At 35.5% G+C, this 23931-nt stretch overlaps 1 protein-coding gene across 3 annotated transcripts; it reads right to left on the reverse strand.

Moving 5' to 3' along the window:
• Positions 1-4425: 4425 nt before the first annotated feature.
• LOC132554399 (uncharacterized) lies at positions 4426-23296 on the reverse strand. Of its 3 annotated transcripts, XM_060218708.1 has the most exons (12): positions 20722-20825; positions 16045-16109; positions 14342-14740; positions 12715-12955; positions 11404-11687; positions 10597-10796; positions 9646-9988; positions 8018-8286; positions 7088-7537; positions 6834-6957; positions 6310-6547; positions 4426-5743 (listed from the first exon to the last, which is right to left on the reverse strand). In XM_060218708.1, exons 3-12 carry the CDS (start codon positions 14723-14725, stop codon positions 5421-5423), a joined length of 2856 nt encoding a protein of 951 aa, XP_060074691.1. In that variant the 5' UTR covers positions 14726-14740; positions 16045-16109; positions 20722-20825; the 3' UTR covers positions 4426-5420. The 3 variants fall into 3 exon arrangements, with proteins under 3 accessions (XP_060074691.1, XP_060074693.1, XP_060074692.1); XM_060218710.1 differs by lacking the exons at positions 16045-16109; positions 20722-20825 and adding an exon at positions 23262-23296; XM_060218709.1 differs by lacking the exon at positions 16045-16109.
• Positions 23297-23931: the final 635 nt, after the last annotated feature.

Raw genomic sequence — 23931 nt, forward strand, 5'->3', positions numbered from 1 at the left:
TACAAATCACTGGTGTCAATCATTATCTTCCTGCCAAACAGATGGCTGCACTGTTTATGACCAATCAACCGAAAAGGTCAAAAGTGTTTGTCCATTTCGGAACATCCTGAATTTGATATTCCCAGTTGTTTCCCATCCTTCCATGGGTAACTTTCCCAAATGGAGCGGAACGTCATCTCTCCAACAACAGTGTCGGGGTACACTGGACCATCAACAAGAAATCATGTTTTTCTTGGAGTCACTGAAAAGTGTTTTAAACATCAAGACAGTTTGACATGGCAATGGTTGTGTGATATAGTTGGAGTGGACGAGAGGCATATACTAGATGCAACCACTGAGATCTTGTCCGAATTTTTCACCGTTTTTCATCCTTTTTTTCAAATACGGGCAAAACTGATAACAATAAAAATCATCAAGAACAGTGTTTAGTCCAATTGGAAATTTTGCAAAACATTTTTATAATGTTATGAATGTTGACAAAAAGATCGAAAAGGAAAAAGATGAAAAAAGAGCAACAACAGCATATAATTCGGATTTTGAGCATAGTTCATCGATGTACATGTACTTGATATTTATTTTTGATATTTAATATTCGTTTCCATTCCATGTTAGTTAAATCTGTTGGAAAATAGTTCTAATAATAAAAATCTTAATACATATCATTCTACATGTACGACATGTATGTATGTCTCGCATTCTACATGTACGACATGTATGTATGTCTCGCATTCTACATGTACGACATGTATGTATGTCTCGCATTCCACATGTACGACATGTATGTATGTCTCGCATTCCACATGTACGACATGTATGTATGTCTCGCATTCCACATGTACGACATGTATGTGTGTCTCGCATTCTACATGTACGACATGTATGTATGTCTCGCATTCATGTACGACATGTATGTATGTCTCGCATTCTTCATGTACGACATGTATGTATGTCTCGCATTCCACATGTACGACATGTATGTATGTCTCGCATTCCACATGTACGACATGTATGTATGTCTCGCATTCTACATGTACGACATGTATGTATGTCTCGCATTCTACATGTACGACATGTATGTATGTCTCGCATTCATGTACGACATGTATGTATGTCTCGCATTCTTCATGTACGACATGTATGTATGTCTCGCATTCCACATGTACGACATGTATGTATGTCTCGCATTCCTCATGTACGACATGTATGTGTGTCTCGCATTCCACATGTACGACATGTATGTATGTCTCGCATTCCACATGTACGATATGTATGTGTGTCTCGCATTCTACATGTATGACATGTATGTATGTCTCGCCATTACAAGAACTGGAAGGTTACAATACCGATAATTTTGCCCATCTCTTTTCAAATAATGTTTTTCTATGCTTTGAAATATAAATATTTTTATATCATTTATTTTAGATAAAACCTTTTTCGAAAATTTGAAATATTATATTTACATGGTCATATGCCTGAGATGTGTACTATCAAAGTATGCATACATTGGTTATTTAAGTAAAAACCAATAATTATATCATCTTACAACCGGATTACTACTTAGGTTGCCACACTTTACCTATGTGTCAAATGCCTGGTAAAAATGGACCCCTCTTGATCTACTGAAGAGGGGAGGTCACACTGGAGAGACGGAGGAGAGGAGCTAGTCTCCACTGACAGGATGCCAGCTCACTCGGGCTTTTGCCTGAACTATGTTACTACAATGTTATTTGTAAATAAATGAATGTACTTTGTAAATATATGTATATATACATTCTAAAGTAAACATGAAGACCAGAAGTTGGAGTTCACTGTCATCACTACATTAACAAAAGCAACACTTCAGGACTCTACCAAACCACAAAAATAGCATCTGTACTTCCCTTTACACTTTATGTAAAAGGCTAAAAACCAGACAGTTCCCCTTTGATAATTACCCAGAAATAAACGGTTCAGGATCCATCATCTTAGAAACCTTAAATCCTTTCCGTAAAACTACAGGCAGTTTATTTATAACAATTATAAAAGTCTTAGCTCAACATCCATAGGAATCGGTCTTTGGCTCAAGATACAAAACAGAATGAAAAGACATTCGTCACCCTATCTCATACTTTTCATTTTTTGTGTCACATATAGCAGAAAGTGTCCGACTTTATAGAATGTGTACAAAAACAAGAGGCCTATAGGGCATGTATCACTCACCTGGATCTTATAGTCAAGCATGCCTATAGGTTGGGTATTTCAAATATTTCCAAATGAAATCTGACACTCAACCTCTTTGATGGGGCAAGACTAATGGTTAAATTCTAATATCATAAGTTTCTCTCTTTTAATTCCCAGTAAGAGTTTATCTGATTATGGTGTGCATGGTCAATTCTTACATTACAAGTGTGTTTATCTTTTGATGCCAAGCAATTCTGATTATGGGGTGGGGATTTGAACCATTTCTAAGATATCACACAGAAAGTAAGTCCAGAGGGGTGGGGCCATGCCCAAGCTCAGTTCTAACATCATTGCTATAAATGGTTAAAGGGTGGTTATCTAATCTGTTTCAAAGATATAACAAAGAAACTAAGTCCCTGGGGATGAGTCCAGACCGAAGAGTCAATTCTTACATCATCGTGTTTATCTCTTTATGGCAAGCAATGCTATACATGGTTATGGGATGAGGATGAGGGGTGGTCGGGTGGTGCAGTGGTAACACACTTGCCTTTCACCTAGCCATCCGGGGTTCGATTCCCAGAATGGATGTGAAAAGGTATGGGGTCACCTTCCCGACCACGTGGATTTTCCCCGATTACTCCGGGTTTCCTCCCATACTAAAAACCCTCGCACACTTCCATCCGAGCAAACAAGAGTGATTAATATAAGTTGGAAATACTTGGTTCGCAATTGTTGTGAAATATTATAAATATATTATTATTATGAGGATGTAAACTGTTTTCAAACACATCTCCCCTATTGAGCCCCTCCTCTCCTGCCCTAGAAGATAGAGATCCACCATATATACAAAATTGATTTCTCTTCACTCAAAGATGCTTCTGACTAAATTTGGGCAAAACCCACTCATTTCTACAGAAGTAGGATTTTAAAGAATTTGGTCTGTTTCTTCTATTGGGCTATGCCCCTTAAGAATTTGCTCTATTTCCCCTATTGGGCCCCACCGCTTTTGCCCCAGGGGGCAAAGATCCACCGTTTACACAAATTGATTCTCTTCACCGAGAAATGCTTCTGGCCAAATCACAGTCATCCCTAGGAGGAGTAGAATTTAGAAAGATTTTGCTCGATTTCCCTTACTGGGACTCGTACCTCAGGCCCTGGGGTGCCGGGACACATTTGTTCAAAATATGTTCACATTCCCCTGAGGAAAATTTGTTCAAAATCCCCTCAGCTGTTCACGACTTGTAGCATTTTGTAGAAAAAGTTGACAGACACCACAGTATTCCTTTAGCTCACTTGGCCCTTCAGGCCAGGTAAGCTAAAAAGCATGTAGGTCACAGCTGTAATGTTGACTTCTTCGCTTAAAGGAGGGACGGTATGTGTAAGAGTAATTTTAAAATGGGCAGATATACATGTTTCCCCTCTATATATATGATAAATCTACCCTAGATACTTTTCTGATGGCCATCATCTATGTTTCCTCCTTATACAATGATAAACCTCCTCTGGCAGAACATTGTATATAACATCCAAAAAGTCATAATTCTAATTCCAATCACACATGACCAGAACTTCAAATTAACTCAAATTAAGGGAACACTTCACAAATCTTATTTAAACAGGTAATCCTCCACATGTTTATAGACATTTGTCAAGGATAGTGTGACACATGTGTTCCCTTGTAAGTCTGTAAAGATCTTGGGCAACCTGACTATACAACCTCAGTTTATGTCAGACAGTCAACAAGCTATTCTTCCAATATATCAGCATCAGTCGTACCTGCTGTATAAAGGGTCCTGTGGTAAATCACTAACATAGGAAAACCTATTTACTCCAAACTTGAGTTCTAGAATTTTACGTAATTGATTTGTATTTTTTTCCATAAACTTATAAGTTGTGTATTTTTCTTCTAATGTTTGTCAACTCCAATCAATAATACACAACAAAGTACATTTTTGAAATTTTTGCTGGACCAGCTGGATTTTGGTAAGATTATTACTTTGACAATTTAGATAAGTTGCTATTTCAAATCATTCAGTATGAAAAAAAGCATGTCCTATACTGCATTTCAGTATGAAATTAAAAAAGAAAACTTAAAATACATGGCTAGTGGGAGCACAATTCATCAATCCAACCATTTAAGTTGATATGGATAAAGATATGGACAAAACTACTGGTATTCTTCCTGACAACAATTAAAGATGGAATATACTCAGCAGACTCTTACTGACAGATGATAGGAATAATGCTAATGATAAATACAAAACATAAGATCAAGAATTCATTTATTATCCTTGTATCAATGCATTTACAAACAATTTTGACAACATAATTTATTCATGACAAGCTGTGTGTAGCATTAGAAAATAAACGATAATGTGACAATACATTGACTATCTAACAAAGGTTCTTCATCATAATATATCTTACAAAGGTTCTTCATCACAATAAAACTGCTATTAAAACATATTCCCAATATCAATGTATTGGAATTCCTGTTTCTATCGGACACTAAAAGTTAAAAATAAGTCATCACAGTATTTTTTTTTGTATGTCTTAATTTGTTCATCCTGATTTCATTGAACTTTCTTTTTCTACCTTTCGTATCTTATCACTGAAGTTTTTTTTTTTTTTTTTTAGACATTGACAGTTCCCCATGTTAGCAAACTGCACACTTCTTGTTCCATCAATTTAGAAACAAAAAAGCTGAAATTTACAGCCAAAGCAAGATCTCAGGGTAATTTTGGCCTTAACCCAGAGAGAACTATATATACTTTTAATGGTTTGAAAGTAAAATTACAAACAATATCGTATCAGGGTAACAACCACAAGATGGAAAAGAACTAGTTGGACAAATACAGTCAAAGAATTAAGCATCAAAACTTCAAAATGACAACATGATCAATAATTTAAAGACCTTCAAATATACATAGTACTATTCCAGATAATTTCCAACAATTTTTCCATTAAATCCTGGCCCCTAAACTGGCCTATAAAATAATACTGGAGAATACTGCTGACTACTTGAGATTCTCAAAATCATTCAACCATGAGGTTGAGGAGTTGATCCACGTGTTCTTTCCTTCTTTTGTACCTTAAAACACTTCATTTCAAGTCAACAGCAGTACAAAAGTATAGCGGATCCTACAGTTACAAGGTTTTATAGGAAAATGCAGACCGTTGACGCAGGTGTGTTATTTGTCATTTAAGCAAGATGGAATACAAATGAAAGGTGACTTTTCTGAAAATATTGAAGTTTTTGTTCATGAATTCGTTTCATCATATGTTACATTTTCTTTTTTAATTTTCTTCTTGCCAGGAGCCTCAGTGTTGGCTGTATTCCTCATGGCTTCATGTTTTTCTATCTCTGGCAGGAGGTCCTGATAGGATGGCAAAGTACTCCTCTCTACTAGAGAGTATTTGCCACTCTGAGAGCTGTTATTCTGTAGAATCTTAACCATCTCCTGTGGAGTCATCCTCTTGTGTATGATGAGGTAGGATTGACCTTCTTGTTGGCGGATGTCATGCTTTAGATCCAAGTCCCGTGCTATCTGTCGTACTTCCTTACTTTCACTGAATGGCATACCTGTCAAAAATAAAATATGTGAAGCTAATTAAAAACAATTTATCTAAATCCTGATAAATTATACAACGAAATTTAATCATGTGAGAAACAAGTCTATCACACCTTAACAATCTGACTTTGGAGAATCAAGAACGGACCTTTCACACAATTCCTAACTGCAGCGGTATATTGTAAGGTCTGGTGTTTTCTATAGTTTCTAAAACTTTCTTTATAACTTATATTGATTGGATTGATAGATATGTCAACAATAAATGTACCCTGTGGTCACTTTAAAAAACAACAGGAAAATACCAACATGTCAACACAATCATAATCCAAACTCAAAAGTAAAGCAAAATATGAAAAAAAAGATTTACAGAGAGACTTCTGAAAAAGTATAAGGAGAATAAGACCATGTGCTCATGTATAAAGACATGTCATCTCTATTATACAAATTTAAGAACAAAGGGCAATACTTATTTCATTACTGATTGCATGTCAAGAAGACAGGGTTATAAACATCAATATCAGTCAATGTGGTGCCCCTCATCTCTGTTCTTCAATTCACCTGGTCCCATAATACTGACCTGGACCAAAGATAAGTTCATCAAGTGTCTGTTTTTCTGTGTGTTGCTTGATCATTTGTTCAGCCACCTGGATGACCCACTTGTTGGCAGGTACAGACGGCTTTTCCTCTCCTTCCCCTGATGTGGTACCAGCTACCTCATCTTCCTTTGGTGCTCCATTTGCCACTCTCAATGCTTCTGCCCTTTTCTTAATCTCGGAATACTCCACCCATAACTTTGTATCATCTCGACGTGAAATCTGTAAAAATATTATATCAATCAACATCATCATTCTCCATATAATATTTGTTTCATACACGAAATGTATAGGAAAACTGTTATTTTGTTTTAAGTATGATCCATGAAGCATTACAGTTATTCAGTTAGGGACAAACAAATTCCATTACCCTGAAGTATGGATGAGAACATCTATCTTTACCATATCAAGTACAAAAGGTAAATCGAAATCAACATTAAAAACATGTGTTTATTATATTTAGTATAGCAATGAAAATAGTATACAAAGATGCTGTAGGAAAACCTACCCTAATGACATTTTGTGTTTCATATAATTTGAAGAGAGCACATGCAGCGGCAAGGTTCCTGGACGTATTTTTCCCAAGAGCTGAGGCCTCCCCTATTGTTTTCTGTTGTAGATTTATTGTTGACCTGAAAGCAGAGTATTTTGTGTATAACCTTTTCAATGTACAATCTACAGCAGAGAACATTGTAATTAGAGCATAAAATACTACTAAGAAATGTTGAATTGAGATAACATAGATCTATGACAGAGACTTACTTGAACATGTTGCCATCATGCTCCGTCTGCCACTGGAGAAGCATGCCATTGAAGGTGGAGCTGTAATTCAGTATACAGAAGGCTTGCCTCTGTCGATCAAAGCTCCAATCCTCATGCTCCATCAAAACAATCACATCTACAGTTTTCCAAGCCTCATTTGGATCCATCTTGTTGCGTTTGAGACCTGGCATGTTGGTGTTAGCATTTGGTTTACCGGAGCCTTTGACCCACACGTCCATCACACTTGGATCATCCTGGTCACCAGCCTTGAGGCGCTTGTGTTCCTTTAAGATGTAGTCAGGTGCTGTTGTACACAAAACATCCCATGCACTATTATAGGTCTCTACCTGGGCCTCCTTACGGCGCTCCGCCTCTCCTGTAGCTATCAGTATGTTATCCAGATACAACTCACAGGAGATCATTGACTTGTTACCATCAGACTCAAGTTTTCTACAACAAAATGTTAAGGTTCTGTAAAGGAGACTATTGATAAAATGTAAGATACTTGACAATATTTATCCTAAAAAAAGACAAAGGATCAAAACATCAAACTGTCAGGGTGGATTTTGATATTGCATAATCATGGATTTAGCCTTTGTTTGCTTTTTTTTCTTCATTTTTTTTTTCAGAACTGCACATTTGGATTTATTGCTGGTTTATTGGCAGATACACTCAGAACTAAAAACTATGATACTATGAAATCTTTCAATGTTAATCATAGGTACACTAGATGTATAACATAGTTCTCCAATTTCAAACTTGTGAAAGAGAAAGATACCAAAGTATTCCCCTCACTAGTGAAATTAATTTATCATTGAAAATCCATCAAATGTCCTATATTTACTTAACCTCTTACAATGATGTAAAACATCTCTTAGAGAGAGTATGTCACCGACAGAAAACTGATGTTTTAGGTACTATGAAACACACCTGTAAATACAAGTGGGAGTAAAGCCCAAGTGAATGGCTGTAACATCCAGGTAATTGATGTTGTTGTCCCGGAACTGTGCCTCCTTTATGAGTTGCGTTATCTCTGTCATCTTTTCCAGTAGAGTCTGACTACTGCGATCTTTCTCTGGAACTGCTGGCACTTTCTCCTGGACGGCTCCAGTCACTGTCTCTGCCTCAGGTACACTCTTCAGGATTTGGGGGATCGTCTTGGTCCTCAAAGCCTCCAAAGCTTTTTCATAAGTCTGTACCTGATAACAGACAGTAGCACTTTCTATCAAATGATGTCTTACTTAACCAGAGAAATTTTCTACTTAAAGGGCATTCAGCTCAATGCAATACACAACATTATTTCTTTTCCATTTATTATTTGCAAAAAAGACTCTTGAATTTAAATCAACATGAATGTTTGTTTCTTCAGTCCCTGGTTTAGCATCTGGATATCAACCATTTCTAAACTATTTCCTACTTGAAACAGAGAGAGAGACATAAAAAATTCATTATTTGTAACTATCATTTCCGAAACTGTCATCACTGACCTGTATCAATTTTACAATACTCTATAATATATGTTCCTGACTATTTTCTTTTGTGGTTTAAAGCTTAGACATCATATCAAGGTAAAATACTCCTGTGGATACCACATAACAGTACAAATAGAGCTTGTCCTCTACATAATTCTACAATATCCTATCGAATAAGAACATACCCACCAAATGCATGTGACCCGAGTGGGCAGCAGAGCAGGCATTTAATATCATTTCTATTTTTTGAACATGGTTAACAATACAACTCCCACTCTCCAGTCATATATGTGTTTTAAGTCTCCTAAAGTTTGCCAAACATGGAAACAAAGAGAGTCATCAAAGCTCCTAATAAAGAGTGGGAGGAGAAGCACCAGCCCTTCTGTTTCAGGTTTCCAGAAATAATGCTAAGATTTCTACCCACCTATTCATAATTATAAAACAATGGTTTATCTAATACAGCATACTGTGTAATGTTATCACATGCTCCTAAAATAGTCAGTTAAAATTCATACCTGAAAGTTTGTCAAGTTACATCTTAAATCCATTGCCGGAATGAATACCAAATCTATCACACCTGTATATCCCAGTACCCCATGTGACCCCCATCAATCAGGCATCTGATTGGCCAACTAATTGACAACATTTTGCTTGCCCTGTATACCTAAGGTAATACCACAGGACAGTTAATTTTATGTTAATCTTTCTACCGCGAAAATAATTAATTTTCTGAAATCTGCTCATATCTTGTTTTCATGGTTTGGCAATAATGTTGAGAACAATGAGTTTCAGCACCAAGAATATCTCATCATAAACGTAAGTCAACATAATATCTACCTATTTGAATGGAATTTGAAGATTTATTTCCAGTCTGTAACTTTCCATACTTCCATAATTCAGAATCTTTCATCAATATGTCCGTTTAAAAATGAAAAAAATTTCATATGTATCAAAAACTTTACTGCAAGTACTGATTTTGTCAAATTTTAGTAGTAACTGATCTTGAATAAGAGATTTAGCAGAGGCTCCTTTTTTCAATGATTATGACTTTTAAAACTTAATAACAAACAAGCATATAGAAAATACCTTGGCCTCCTTTTTCTTGTAGCCAGTTCCAACTGCAACAACAACCTCAGCAATGGTTAATGAGCCCCTGAAGAAAAGTTTACCAGTGGGAAGCCTCACCATCTGGCCATCAAATGTGTGTGTGAGTCCACAATGAGATGCAGAGATACCTTGCTCTATGCAGGAGATCTGGGACTCGGGCAGGTTGTTGCTCTGACGCAGGTATGTCATCAACTTATCAAAGCCATCATGCTTACTGCTGAATGTGTTAGTCATCTCCTCCATAGCCTGTTTGGCCACCTGTATAGACTCCGTCTTCCCAATACTATCCTTCTTCACTTCCAAACTGCTGGTCAGCTCAGCTCTATTAATTACCATAAACAGATATGTAATTTATCGCAAAACAATACTTGTGTGCCGATCATTTTAAAACACACAATGCACGATCACTTTTTCTTGATAAATTTTTATTTACATAGAAAAAAGTCTACATCTACATTGGAAATACAGGCTTGGTTTGAAGACTTTTCCCAAAGATTGTACTGGTGATGTAATTCTTTAATTTCTTTAATATGGCAGCATATATTCAGGAGTGTGCAACATAGTTACGGTAGCCTCAAGGTAGTATCAACTTAAGCAACAATTTGTCTGAAACACCATATTTCCCACTAAATGATTAAGTACTAAGATCAAAACATGGTGGCATAGTGATTCATTACACTTTCCAGGTTAAAAACAGTATTCTAACTCTGAGATTTCATAATTTTGATACCAAGTTATGCAGCTTCGGTGAGAATTCTTTTCAACATCACCTGCTACAAAGATTAAAGTTTATATTTCAACAAAACATTACTGGCTTTACATACTACACTCACTAATCAATCAGTGATCTATTTTAAAAGTGCAGGGTTTGCATCAACTCTTGAGCAGAAAAAGACAAGGAAAAAAATATTTAAAATATTAAAACCAGACCTGATTGCTTCCACCCCTGGATCCTTTAGAGCAAATATTTCAGCCACTGTCTTTGATTTGAGGAGGTCAAGACCTTTCGTGTAAACATCATGTTTGACTTCCTTTTTGTTCGCCCCCACTGATCGCGTTAGAAAGATGCCGTCCAGTTTGAGGTAACCAGTGTACATCCAACGCCCAGCAACACGCATTAACTCCTCTACCTGTACATAGAAGAAATGATCGTGAAATCTTCATAATGTTCTTCATAGGCATGGACTAAAAGAATCAATAATCTTGAAATTTTCTGAATGTTGTACTTTAAACAGAAAAACAATGTCTGTTTTAAGCTTGAAATTTTCTGAATGTTGTACTTTAAACAGAAAAACAATGTCTGTTTTAAGCTTGAAATTTTCTGAATATTGTACTTTAAACAGAAAAACGTTGTCTGTTTTAAGCTTAAGTTCTATATTATCTTGCTGGCTAAATTGGTGAATATATCAGGTATGAGCAAGGGGAGATAAGCAAATTTCCAACAATTAGGAAGAGCAAGCCAAATACAATTTGAAAATACTAAGGAATATTCAGGCAGGCATTTTCTCTCAGCCTTTTCTTTTGTAAACAGTTGTCATAGCATAATGACAAAGACCAGGATAAGCAGAAAATTGAAAGAAAACTGGACAAATTGTTAGGTGATTGGCAATACAACCTTTATCATACACAATATCTAATTTTATGGACATGAATTCAAAGCTACTCCTTCTATATATTTCTGTGTGAATCACATCTTCTTAATCTGATGTGGTTTCAGCAAGGACATCTCCATCTTACCTCATACTGAGTCTTCAGACCCAGCTTACTCCCTGTCAGTGCATTCTCTATTGTTTGTATTGAATTGACCTTATTGGTTTCTGCCTGCAGGTAGAGACAAAACCTCCTAATTTTCTCAGCGATGGACATCTTTGTGACATCAGGGACAGAAACTTTGGCCAAACTATGAATAGGTGGTACCATGGCATTACCACCTTTACCCCCACGTCCCCGCTTGTTACCACGCATGGGACCAGAGAATGCTCTCTGAGGCGGGAAACCAGGCTTTTGCTGGCCTCTTTTACCTGAATCAAAACATTGAATGAAAAATATAAGGTTTTAATACTTCCAATATGTTTATTTTTTTCCTAGCTGATTTCATTGATATTCAAATATTAATATCCCAAATAACAGAATGTAGACATTGAAGAAATGTTCTGATGTTACAATCTGATTTTTGTTTATGTTGTTTTAATGTGCAAATACATCCATCAACTTTTGATAAGTATTTCCTTTGTGGCTATAAAATAATAAGATGCATCTAAAAAACAAATACCAATACATGTTAAACAATCTGTATGCAAGCTACTGTAAGTATTTCCAAAAGTTACAAGTTACACAATTTATATTCAGCAAGTTTCAAACTGGTAAAAATATAAACTTTATTTATTTTACAACAATTGCGAAACAAGTTGTTGGCCCGGATGTAAGCGCGCGTCATAGAAATAATCTTGTTAATAAAGCATGACAACTTAAACTACATTGTACATGTAATGTAAATGTAAACTGAGCATCCCACGCTATTATCTCATACATGGGGAAAACCCATGTGGTCGGGCAGGTGACCCCTTACCTTTTCACGTCCATTCCAGGAATCAAACCCCAGTCGGCTAGGTGAAAGGCGAGTGCGTTACCACTGCGCCACCTGACCACCCTGGTGATCTAGTTTCCCTCATGGAGATAAAACCTAGGTTAAGTTCTAGAAGAATGTGGAAAAAATAGTGTCTTTGTCCATTAATCCCAGCATGCTACTGACCCAATATCAGCACCCTGGATCATTTTGTTATTGAGAAGTCATTTAAAGAGTTGGACAACTTTGACCTTGAAAGTAGGTCAAAATCAATAATATGAATAAATTTGGTAACCCTTCATCCCAGCATGCTACAGGCACCCTAGGTACCTTAGGCCTTCTGGTTATTGCAAAGAAGCCATTTGAATGGAAAGTTTATGAATCAAGACCATGTATGGTGCATGACAACAGACGAAACACGATGACTATAGACCATCCTGAGCCATTGTGATGAAAACTCCCTCTTCTTTATGATGCCTTACCCATCATGCCACCTTGATTTCCACGGTTATTTCCTCGGCCACCACGCATCCCCTGACCTCGCCCCCATGACTGCTGCTGTTGCTGCTGCCCTCTACCTCCACGAGCTCCACCTCGTTTGTTCCAGTTCTGTTGGTTCTTGTTATACACCTTGTTGAAGTTGGATCCATTGTTAGGGGGGAAGTCAACGTCTTGTGAGAAGTCTGAGGACTGGTTGTACCCTCCGGGCTGCTGCTGGGAATTCTGAACAGACAGGTCAGTGTCTATATCTAACTGTCAGGTAATTGTTGCTCAAAGTAACTTTAAACCATCAAATTATAAAGTCAGATCTCTACTGCAAAGTAAACTTGTCACTAGTTGATATGACAAGTCAACAGTTAACCGTGTTCTTTTAACTCAACAAAACAAGAATAGTGATTCAGACTAGTCACTTTCAATAGATGAGCTGATCATTTCCATCATAAGAGGCAACCAATTATGTGGAGAAGGGGACACTATAACTGTACTACTTTTAGTCTTCATCAATATACCAAATCACTATACCTTTACAGTCAAAACTTGTTATATCAAAATTCAAGGGACCATGGAAAATATTTATCTGAATTTCGACTCAAATCCAGGGCATAAATAAAGTTAAAGATATCAGCTTCCTGACATTGATTACGGTTGAACAAAGTAGGCTACAATAGCACACAAACAATGTTGCTTATTCATCTGAACAACAAGGCATATAATAACAAATCCCATCTAACACTTCTGAACTCATGTCTTTCCGTCCCGCACACATGTACAATTAGATTTTATGTATTATATACATTTTATGGAATGACACACTACAAGAAACGATGTATGAAGTTAAAGATCATAACAATATGACTTTCTTTTTGAATAAATAAACATGAAAAATGTGGCACTAGAAAGTTTTTACCTATTACAGAAAACATTGTACAAGCACTAGACTTTACATATCAGGTGTTAGGTGATCTGTATTGTACACTGATACTTTCAGCATTTCATTGTCGAAACACAAAGACAAAGTGCTCGATAACAATCTGTTCGTAAACAAGCTCAAGATTAGTTTCTCTCAGAACTGTGGGAATCAGATTTCATCAAAAAGTTTGTACTGGTTTTACGGTGTCATTTTCATCATTCCTGAAGATGCACGCGACCAAGCTAAATGTTTTCATGTTTTGTGTAAATGCGCTACTTATTTAACATGTTCAGGTAAGTCACGGCTACAGAATGGAGACACTAATTAAGAAGCCAAACTTTAATTGGATAACTAAACTGGTAATTTATGCCAGAGACAAAGTGTTGTGAGTACAATGGACCGATACACTGTAATTAGTCATGTGTTAAGCACAGGTGACTTTCTACTCTGTGTATGTATTGACCAATTTTGTCAGAAGACGTGCCGATGTTTTGACAAAAATTTTGACTAAATGAAATTCTAGTCATCCAAACTGAAATTACAAATATACAGAAGGAAAACAAATCGGGACTTTAAATAGAATTTCCACTCAAGTTATTTTGGAGACAACAAATTCAACTGTATCTGACTAAAAGAGGATTTCAAGTATTAATCCAAAATTGACTTTCTAAAATGTGTTCAAGGCCTGAAATACTTACATTGGCGCCGTAGTCAGAGTAGCCAGGTTGGGGATCATTACCCTGGTTGTAATAGCCTGAATCCCAGTTCTCATAGTAGGATGCATATTGGTCTGGCTGCTGTGTAGGCTCGGTCTTTACATATCGTGATGAAGGAGGATCCATCCCACGATAATAGGGATCAGTAGATGTAGAAGAAGTGTTCTCATAGTAATTTGACATAGAGTAACCATCTTGAGACTCATTGTACGTACGTTTCTTCCCTCCTTGACCATACATACCGGTGTCAACCTGCGCACCGTACCCAGTCCCTCCCAACATGCCACCCATCATGGCTCCCATGTCCGAGTCGTTTCCCCACGCTCCTCCTCGGCCACCTCCACGGTTGCCTCTCTGTCCAACCATGGTACAAGTTTATTTCTGAAAAAGAGGTTAAAGTTTCATATTATTTATGTAACATATTTAAAAGGAGAAAATGTGTCTCCTACTATGCTCTGTAAATAAAGAAAACATTTCATGCCAAACTGATTTGTTTGAAGCTTGAGGCATGTCAGACACTCACCTTTGTAAAGACATGAGAAAGGAACACAATATACTCTCCAATTATGATTTTTTAAAGCTTCATATATAACAAGAGTCTGGTCATTCACATTGAGCCTGAACAAATCTACCTTGACCTCAATGGTATAGATTTATCCTTAACAAGTCTCCATAATGTCCATGACCTCAAAACATCTGCCATCCCAATCCTCACATGTTCACCTTGGCCTTGGGTATGTACACATTTTATTCTGTCTAATACTGTAGTAACTTGTCATCACACTTTTACATGTGATATGTAATAAATTACCTTGGTAGGAACACAAATCCTTCCATCTATCTTTAAAGTTGAAAAAGTTATTTATCAAATCAGAAAGCTAGTATTTTACTTTGAAAGAGCATACTAATCTTCAAAATCTAAAATATATTGTAGATTTATAAAAAATTTTTTCTTTTGATGTTTTTCATAACCACAAAAATTCTACTTCACATGTGTATACAGTCTGCATTCAGTGAAGTATGAATATGTACCATTCAAAACAACAATCATATACTTTATCATCCTGACTCAGAAATCAAATTCTAATCCAAACAAAAGACTCTGCAAATGCATAAATCTTCTCATATTTTTCATAATTTATTTAAAGGGGGTTCTGTGCTTTATCTCCAATGATAAAGAGTTTCAAATTTACCAGCATTATTGTTGATTTCAAAAGTTGTTTGTTCATTTATCTGAACAGACAATACCAAGCAGAAGCTGTAATTTGGTAAGCTTTAAGTACTGCTAAGACTGGCTGATGTTTTACAGAAGCACACTCCTGGGAATAACATATAATTACTGCAATCCTGTAACTTATCACTAGTTGTATACAGACCCACATTGATTGAATGTAGCATGAAATTTAAGCAAGTTTTGGATACAAATTTTCGATCATACATAACACTAGAGTAAAGATAAACACCAGATGCTGCATTTCAAAGTGTAACACTGTACAATGAAGAAATTTCTAGCAAATACACCTAATATCTCCCAAGCATTACAATGTGTGAAACAATGTACTGCGCCAGTGAAGCACAGCTCTGCTCCCATGTATACAAGCCTCACAACATTGACAAACTGGCCCATACAATGCTGCGTTATGTATGCTATGGTTGAGAACGAGCACATTCACTGGTGCAGTTACCTGCTCTTCTTGAAAGATTCACACGCCAGATGGCAACCCCAACTTCACCTCCGAGGTAGCTGAACCTGAACAGAAAAACAAGGAAATTGTAACAGGAACACTTCACACTGGCTGCAGTTTCATCTCATCACTTCATAATATTCTTTCATTGTAAGCACAATCACCTTACAACCATTTGTATAAACTTTCAACTAAATTTTGCAATTTTTTTACTGTGATATATTCTTAAACATACCTATTATCAGTTAGACATCATTAAGACATTTATCAGTCAAAAAAGTACATCTTTAATATGCAAGTTTTTTCTATAATATAATGTTATAACTGTTCCAATGCCCTATTTCTTCCAAACAAATCATTGCCCATGGCTAACTAATTTGAAATTACTCATATCAAAGTGGTTGATATAAATTTTACTTACTTTTTATTTAAGTGACAGAAAAATAGGTCAACTGAATCAAATTGTACTGCAATGCATTTTTTATATCTTAAATATTTTTGAATCATTCAGAACTATACTGATTTGATCAATAATAAATCAGAATTTTTTCACCCATTGTAAAGTAATTGTCAGCTTACACAAAACAAAATTATGAACTGAACAGACAGAACATGCAGCAAGTGTCACACACAATAGAACATTATTTAATCACAGCACTATGCATGCTGTCACAATTGAGTATATTGTATGTTCCGACAATGAAAACAAAATCTCCCACCACATAGCTATTATCATTCAAGGCACATGTGCCTGCTAACATTTAAGAAAACAATCTTAATTTTTACAGCCAACAATACATTTTTATATCAAAAAATCATTCAAACAGAGATGTTTTTGATAGAGTAAAATTGTAATTTTTGTTTTTAATATAGAAAAAAAATTAGAACAGCCAGTGTTAAAAAATTATCAGACTAACAATTAAAAGTTATAAATTCACTCAGTATTGAAGAAATATTTAAAGTTTGCCAATTCAATTGTTTAAATGAAATGCAAGGATAGCAACTGACTGTCATTGATCGTTATATGTCAATACATTTTATTTTGTATAATTGAAATTAATGATGTTGCCTACTAGGGTTGTACATAAAACTGAAAGAATTGATTTGAAATAGTCCAGTCGATCTAGGTTTCAACGTCAAAACTAATTGCAACAGAAACAATTTTTAGTTAAATGTTTTTAGACTTCAACTGTGCGTAACTTCAAAATATTCTTAATAAATCCCTTCAAGGGAAAGTGGTTAATTCAAATTATTTAGAAAACCCTTTGCGCCGCTAGCAAGCTTAGCCCATATGGGCCTCTGTAGATTGGAAGAGTTCCAAAAAGGAGGTGGAAAAAAGGTATGAAGTCATAATTCAACAAACAGCGGGAAAATTCCAACGATTGGATTCTTCATTATCAATCATGCAACAACTGGAAGATTTAATGAATGACATGAGGTTAGTTAACAAGTTATATGTTCTGTTCTGTTATAGTGTTATGTAAGTAGGTATATGATATAATCTGCATGTACAGTCAAACTTCGATGAATCGATCTTCGATGATTCGATATTCTCGCTGTGTCGATATTTTTACTTGGTCCCGACTATTTTCCTTATATATTTCTACTTAACTCACTACTCATGAATCGATCATTTATGTTTCGATATTCTCGGTGTTTCGATAATTTTCTACAGTACAAGTCATATAAATTCGTTCAAAATCACCATGAATAAATTGATCAAAATTTACCTGTGGTCACTGTGCTCGATGGTCAGTCGACCGAAACAAATTCACACCTGTAGCGAGACCCTCCAGCGTTAATCTTTTGTTTACCGTTACAGTCGATTAGGACAATGGCATTTTACCACCTCTTGTATACAATTAGTCAATGACCAATAATTAGTTTGAACAGTAATATATGCTATGTTAGAAAGATTGATACATACACACGCCGAATTGAGGCAAGTGTTATTATTGTCAAATCACCAACGACCAAGCAAACCATCCATGACGCCATGAACGCCCTAGATACAGTCCGAGATTTTCTCCAGCAGACGGGCATCAGGAATAATACAGACTCAGCCGCCTCACAGATTGCCGACGTCAGTTATTCCATCCAACAGTATTTCCTCCTCGAGAGAAAACAGTGTACCCTGAGTGAGTTCTTTGGAACTGTTTCTAAGTGTGACTGATTAATGTGTTATTTGTGTTTTAGTGCTAATGGTGATAGTGTTTAAGAGTACTAAATAACTGACAGTGCCAATTTCGTGCCATGTGATTTTTCTGTTCCGTAAAATACATTTACCCATTTCGTCATTTACGTGTGATACTTCATTGCCATGTACTTCGAATGTTTCATGTTATTTATTGTTGTTTGGTCGTAATAAAATTCAATTTAACTGTTTTTGATTGTTGAGTCTTTATTTAAATCATTAATACACACATAATTGTTATCTTTTGTCTAAAACATAATGAAAAAAACTTTTAAATACGGACCCCTATTACGTGGACCAGCTATTTGACTGAACTATTTTTGTATCGAAGTCCCGATGTATCGATATTTTTATGACGGTCCCTTGAATATCGAATTATCGAAGTTTGACTGTATATTGAATAAATACAAATCATTTCTGAACCTATTGTAATAAAATTGAAAACTATTGTCCGAAAGTCTGCACTTCTTTGCGAATACTCCTTGTTCCACAATTATCAATTAACACAACTTGTTTTCCCATTAGCATTGATTTTTTTTCTTTGTTTCATCAATTGTTTTATTTCTCTTGTTTGCTACAGGGCTATGAAGTGCCGAAAGACAGTACAGGACCACCTGCCTCCAAACATTCTTAGAAATAAAGGATGTGCAGCTATCAACAACGTTGGCAAGGAGCGTGGAGATAGTGTTTGTGCCAAGGGACGCAGTCCATGAAGATTGTAGAAAAAGGTATGTCCACCCAGAAAACATCAACAAGTTTAAAAAGTATAATGCACTTCGTAGAGGAACAGCATTAACCGAGACTGATCACAAAATGTTGCCCGTTCAGTTTTCGCAAATGTTGCCCGTTCTGTGGACTTCCTGCAAAATTTGATGGTTAAAAAAGAGGTCATGGTGTCTTCGCTGTTCGAACAATCAAATTCAAGTTTACACTTGCAGAAGTTTGCCATGATTGAAATGATACTTGGGCAAATGAGGTACGTATGAAGGTGTTTAGAATGTGTAGGTGACCAACCTGCCACTTATACATGGTATCACCAAGCATGTAGTGTAAACTATCGGACAAATAGACATATACCTCAAGCATTCACACCAAATAAAACGTAGAAAAAAACAACAAGGTCGACCAACTAGTGATCTTCAGGAGGAAGCATTCAAACGAGTTGTGAAGTTTCTAGTTAAAAATCCTGAGGAACTTCATTTTTAGTCGAAAAAAATGGAAGAAGGTGGCAGTGATGCTTATAGTTCAATGTATATGGAAAGCAAATTAAAAAATTCATTTGGTTCCTCAATAACTTTATCCGAAGCAAGTGGATGTTCAAGTTGTCTATGGCATCAAATATACTGAATAACTTTTATAAAGAGCCAAAGACAAGAGATACTGAGGAAGAGAAGAAGAAAATTATTTCCACAGCTGCTGATCGAGTGCGACATCAAAGAAACAGCAAAGCAAAAATCCAACTCTAACTATCCAACTGCTGAAGAAGTATCATCAACTGATTCTAACATACAGTGGTATGGTGACTGTTATGTTTGATGGGTATATGAATGGACCATCTACTAAAGACACATATAAGACGTACCGGAGGATGCTCTGGACCTTAAGTCAACCTTTCAGCCAATGTGACATTTCGATGGAAGAAAGAAAAATCCATTCCAATGACGAATAAGCAGGCATTCATCAACATGCCGAGTGATGTTTTGACAAATGGGGATTGCAAAACAATCCCCTCAAAACTGTACTGCTTGTCCTTATACGGATAGGCCTTAGAAAAAGCTAATATTTTACCCACTTTCTCCTTTTAGGAATTATTGGGAATTTTAATACATCATTAATATGCTATGTAATTAAGAAAACACTTGGTTGCTTCTGTTGCAATTTTAGGTTCAGTCATTTTCATGGCTAGATTGACTCGTCGAAAAGGTTTTGAAAAACAAATGACAATGCTCCAGTGAAATGGTAGTTTCATAACTATCTTGTATTCAGATGTTTTCAATTGTATCATAAGTATACATAAGAAAACACTCTGAAAGTCTTCTCTTCAATTTCAGCATAACTTTGCATATTCAGAATGAGTTTTAATCAACTTAAATTTTCAGTCAATGTCAAAATTACATATACACATCAAAATTGATAAAACTCTAATTAGAACTGTAAGTAATTGACTAACTTATCCCCTCTTACTTCCATGACAAGCAAAAGAAAGAAAGAACAACTTAGACAAGTAAAAAGACAATTGCTATAAGTTTCACAGTGTCAATGGGCGATATCTGTGATCTTTCAAAGCAAAGTGATTTTTCACAACATTGCCATGTAACAACCTGCATATGCATGAAATTACACAAAAAGTTACTGAACCAGAGAAAATGGTGGTAATTCCAGTGAAAAGATATTCTACAACATCTGCTATTATGAGCAGCTGCAAATTGCCATGTTGGACTCTAATCAACTGGAACTATTCTATTTTTATCTGGTGCAGTTACCTGGAATTGTTCCCTGATCTCAACACAAGGTGGCACTGTGATATATATTTTTGTATTATATCACACTCTCCTCCAAGTTGAAAGGTCACCTGATGATCTCAATCTTTCTTCTCCAAACCTAGACGTAAAAATTGAAATCAGTGAATGTTACATATCAAGTCATGTGTTGACATAATCACATCTGCTTAAAATATGAAAGTAGAAACTGAATATGTCAACAAAGCAGTAACAATAACACACAATATAACAGTTAATAGTAATTAATGGACACAAAAAGGTATAATATACTAAATGATACAAGTTTTAGAAATTACACCCCAATATAATTGGATATATGTAAAGCCTTTAGATAAAGAAATGTTCAAATCTAAAATGATTTCACATTTTTCTATTTTCTAAATGATGATATCCTTAATATAATATACATGATTTACTAATGGAATAAAGGTATCAAGTGCTCCCTCCTTGTGAAGCATGTGTACATGAAAGAATTTAATTAATGGAGAATTAAATTTAAAATTTCATCCATAGTTCTAATTGAAATCAATTCGATTAATTTCTTGTTATCCTTGTAAAAAGACCACTGAATCATATGAAATCCAGTGGATAAATGAAAAAAAAACCAAAATAAAAGAAAAATCAGAAAATCCCAGCTTCTACTTGCTGAGCCAATGCAGCAGGCTCTGTCAACTGAGTGACAGTGTAAACAAACGACCCACAATCATAATAAATGCAAGATTAGAAATGAATTACACCTCATTTCTTGGTAAAACTGGTGTATTTACAATAAGGTAGGCATAAATATTGTTTTGAATTTTAAAAAATCTGAAACAAAACTGTATGATAGCTGAAATTTGCAAAATATTTGAAAATTTCACGGTTGAGTGTGGCGTACCAGTTTTCACTCTCTGAAAAAAACCAAATCATTGATTACAAAAAAAAGTGATATTTAAATCTATTTCCTACATTCCTGGTAAGGGTATCAGGGCTGGTAACGGGAATGGTGTGCACAATGAATACTGGTCGTTTTGCCCCTCTTGGAGCTAAGTCCTTTTGTTGATCCAACCTGAGTAGTTCTGACTCCAGCCTGGTCTGACCGCATTTTCTTAGTCGTTCCGGCCCCCTATTTCTCCCAATAAAATTTGTTTACACAATCACTCCTTTTGTTTTTTTGTTTGAAGATGTAAAATTGCTTTAATGACATTCTGCTGTAGGCTTTGTCCTATCTCATGCTGTTACAAATGGGTGGCTTCTCAGGGCTCGCATCTAACACATATTGAAGGAATGTATATTTTAATGACATCACACATGTAAGTCTTTAAAAGTTTAAGTACATCCAAAAAAAGAAAACTAAGATTTCAGCTGAACAGACAATTGGAATCTAAAGAAAAGATGAATTTGTGTTATAAAGGATATCATGATCATTTTGATCAGAACTCATTTCCCATTCACCATGGTGGACAAATTAAGAAATGTATGAAGAAAGTGTGCCCTCGACAAGAAGCAAAATGCTGCAGTACCTGTGAATAAGCAACACATCAGACTTGTGGTACATGTAGGCGATATAATTATCAAATTCCTTTTATTTTTGCAATTATTTATAAGAATATCAAAAACATAAAGACATCTTTCATTGGAACTTATAAAACATACATCTGACATTTCCATTAATGGTAGTTTAGGTAAGATGTATTGAGTCCACTCAAACACATGTATATGAAATAAAGAAATACATATCATACGTTTTCATTATTAAAACTTCATTCCAAAATTAACAAATTTTTCTTAAAAACAATGTTAAGTTTTTAAGACTTCAAAGTTGTAGATATATTCAGCAGTCATCGTGATTTTTAAAAACTATACATACTCTTCGAAATTTACTTGCCTATTTTCCCTGATCGAATATTTGTTGAATAACAGTTTAATTCTTTATTCTACAAACTTTGCACCCTGTGAGCCTCCACTCCCAACACCAAAATGATGATGATGATTGTGTGGTAAATACAAATGATGACAATGATGATGATGATGATGATAAAATAATGATGCAATTAATAAGACGATGAACATTGATTTCCCCACGGACTTAAAAACGCAATTAATTAGACTACCAGATTTAATTATTACTTATAAGTCGCAAAGTCACCAATATTGGCTGTTAACATTTTGGGGGTCAGATGGCCATGGGGCCGGAACGACTAGAAGGCCGAACCGGCAGAGGCCGGAACGACTTGATTCGATACAAATTCACCCCCACCGATGAAAACATATAATTCATTGATATGTTATCCACTTATTATAAAGATGATGCTGAAGTTGGTTGGAAGTATGAACTTAATGTTGAAGCCGCATTCAGTACTTCAATTATAGATGAGTAGAATCGGTGATCATTGACATCAATCACAAGTGTGCATCAATGCGAAATACACGCCCATTCAAATATGTATCATTTAAAATGTTATATTATGTATTATTTGTTTGCTTAAACCAGTATCCTTATGTGTTCAGGAAATGTAATAGAAACAAAATTAAACAATTACTATTTTCTTGCGTCGACATCGTCTCCTTGCGGCATCAAAAGTTCCCGGATGTGCACTGCAAACCGGGCGCGTTCGATGACGTACTTGAGTATAATTCTGACAAAATAATGTTTTATAAGTAATAATGGTAAGCCCCAGTGGATATATGCATAAACAAACGGAAACAATATTGAACTTGATTGTCTACGATTTTGACAATGAAAATATGTGATTTTTATAGTAATTTCAGCGATTGAAAGCTTTCTTGTTTTTGTTTTGACCGGAAACACGTGTTCTTGTTATTTTTTTATGTTATTTTATTCACTGTGGGAGGAAGCTGCCATTGCGGTATTTCTAGCGTTATTACGCACGTTGGTAAACAAATAAGCGACTAAATGTGATACTAGATATAAGAATGACAACTGTAATGATGTTTTTGATCGTAACTTTGTTTCGTTATTGTAGCATAATATTTGACTATTACTGTAGAAGTACAACGTGTGTAGTGTCTACTTAAATGACCTGTCCATGTCGTGGATACTAAGCAAACTCATTTAGCACCTATTATTAGCATAAACCAAAACAAAACAAATGAAAAAAACACGGAAAACTAAACCCGACATGTTATCGTCTGTTTTTTCTAGTTTGAAAATTAACAGGTGCATGAACAAGCAATTTATTTATTTATTCG

The sequence above is a fragment of the Ylistrum balloti genome, unplaced genomic scaffold (assembly GCF_031769215.1).
Source record: "Ylistrum balloti isolate Yb309-2 unplaced genomic scaffold, AGI_CSIRO_Ybal_v1 Utg370402, whole genome shotgun sequence".
Classification (NCBI taxonomy): domain Eukaryota; kingdom Metazoa; phylum Mollusca; class Bivalvia; order Pectinida; family Pectinidae; genus Ylistrum; species Ylistrum balloti.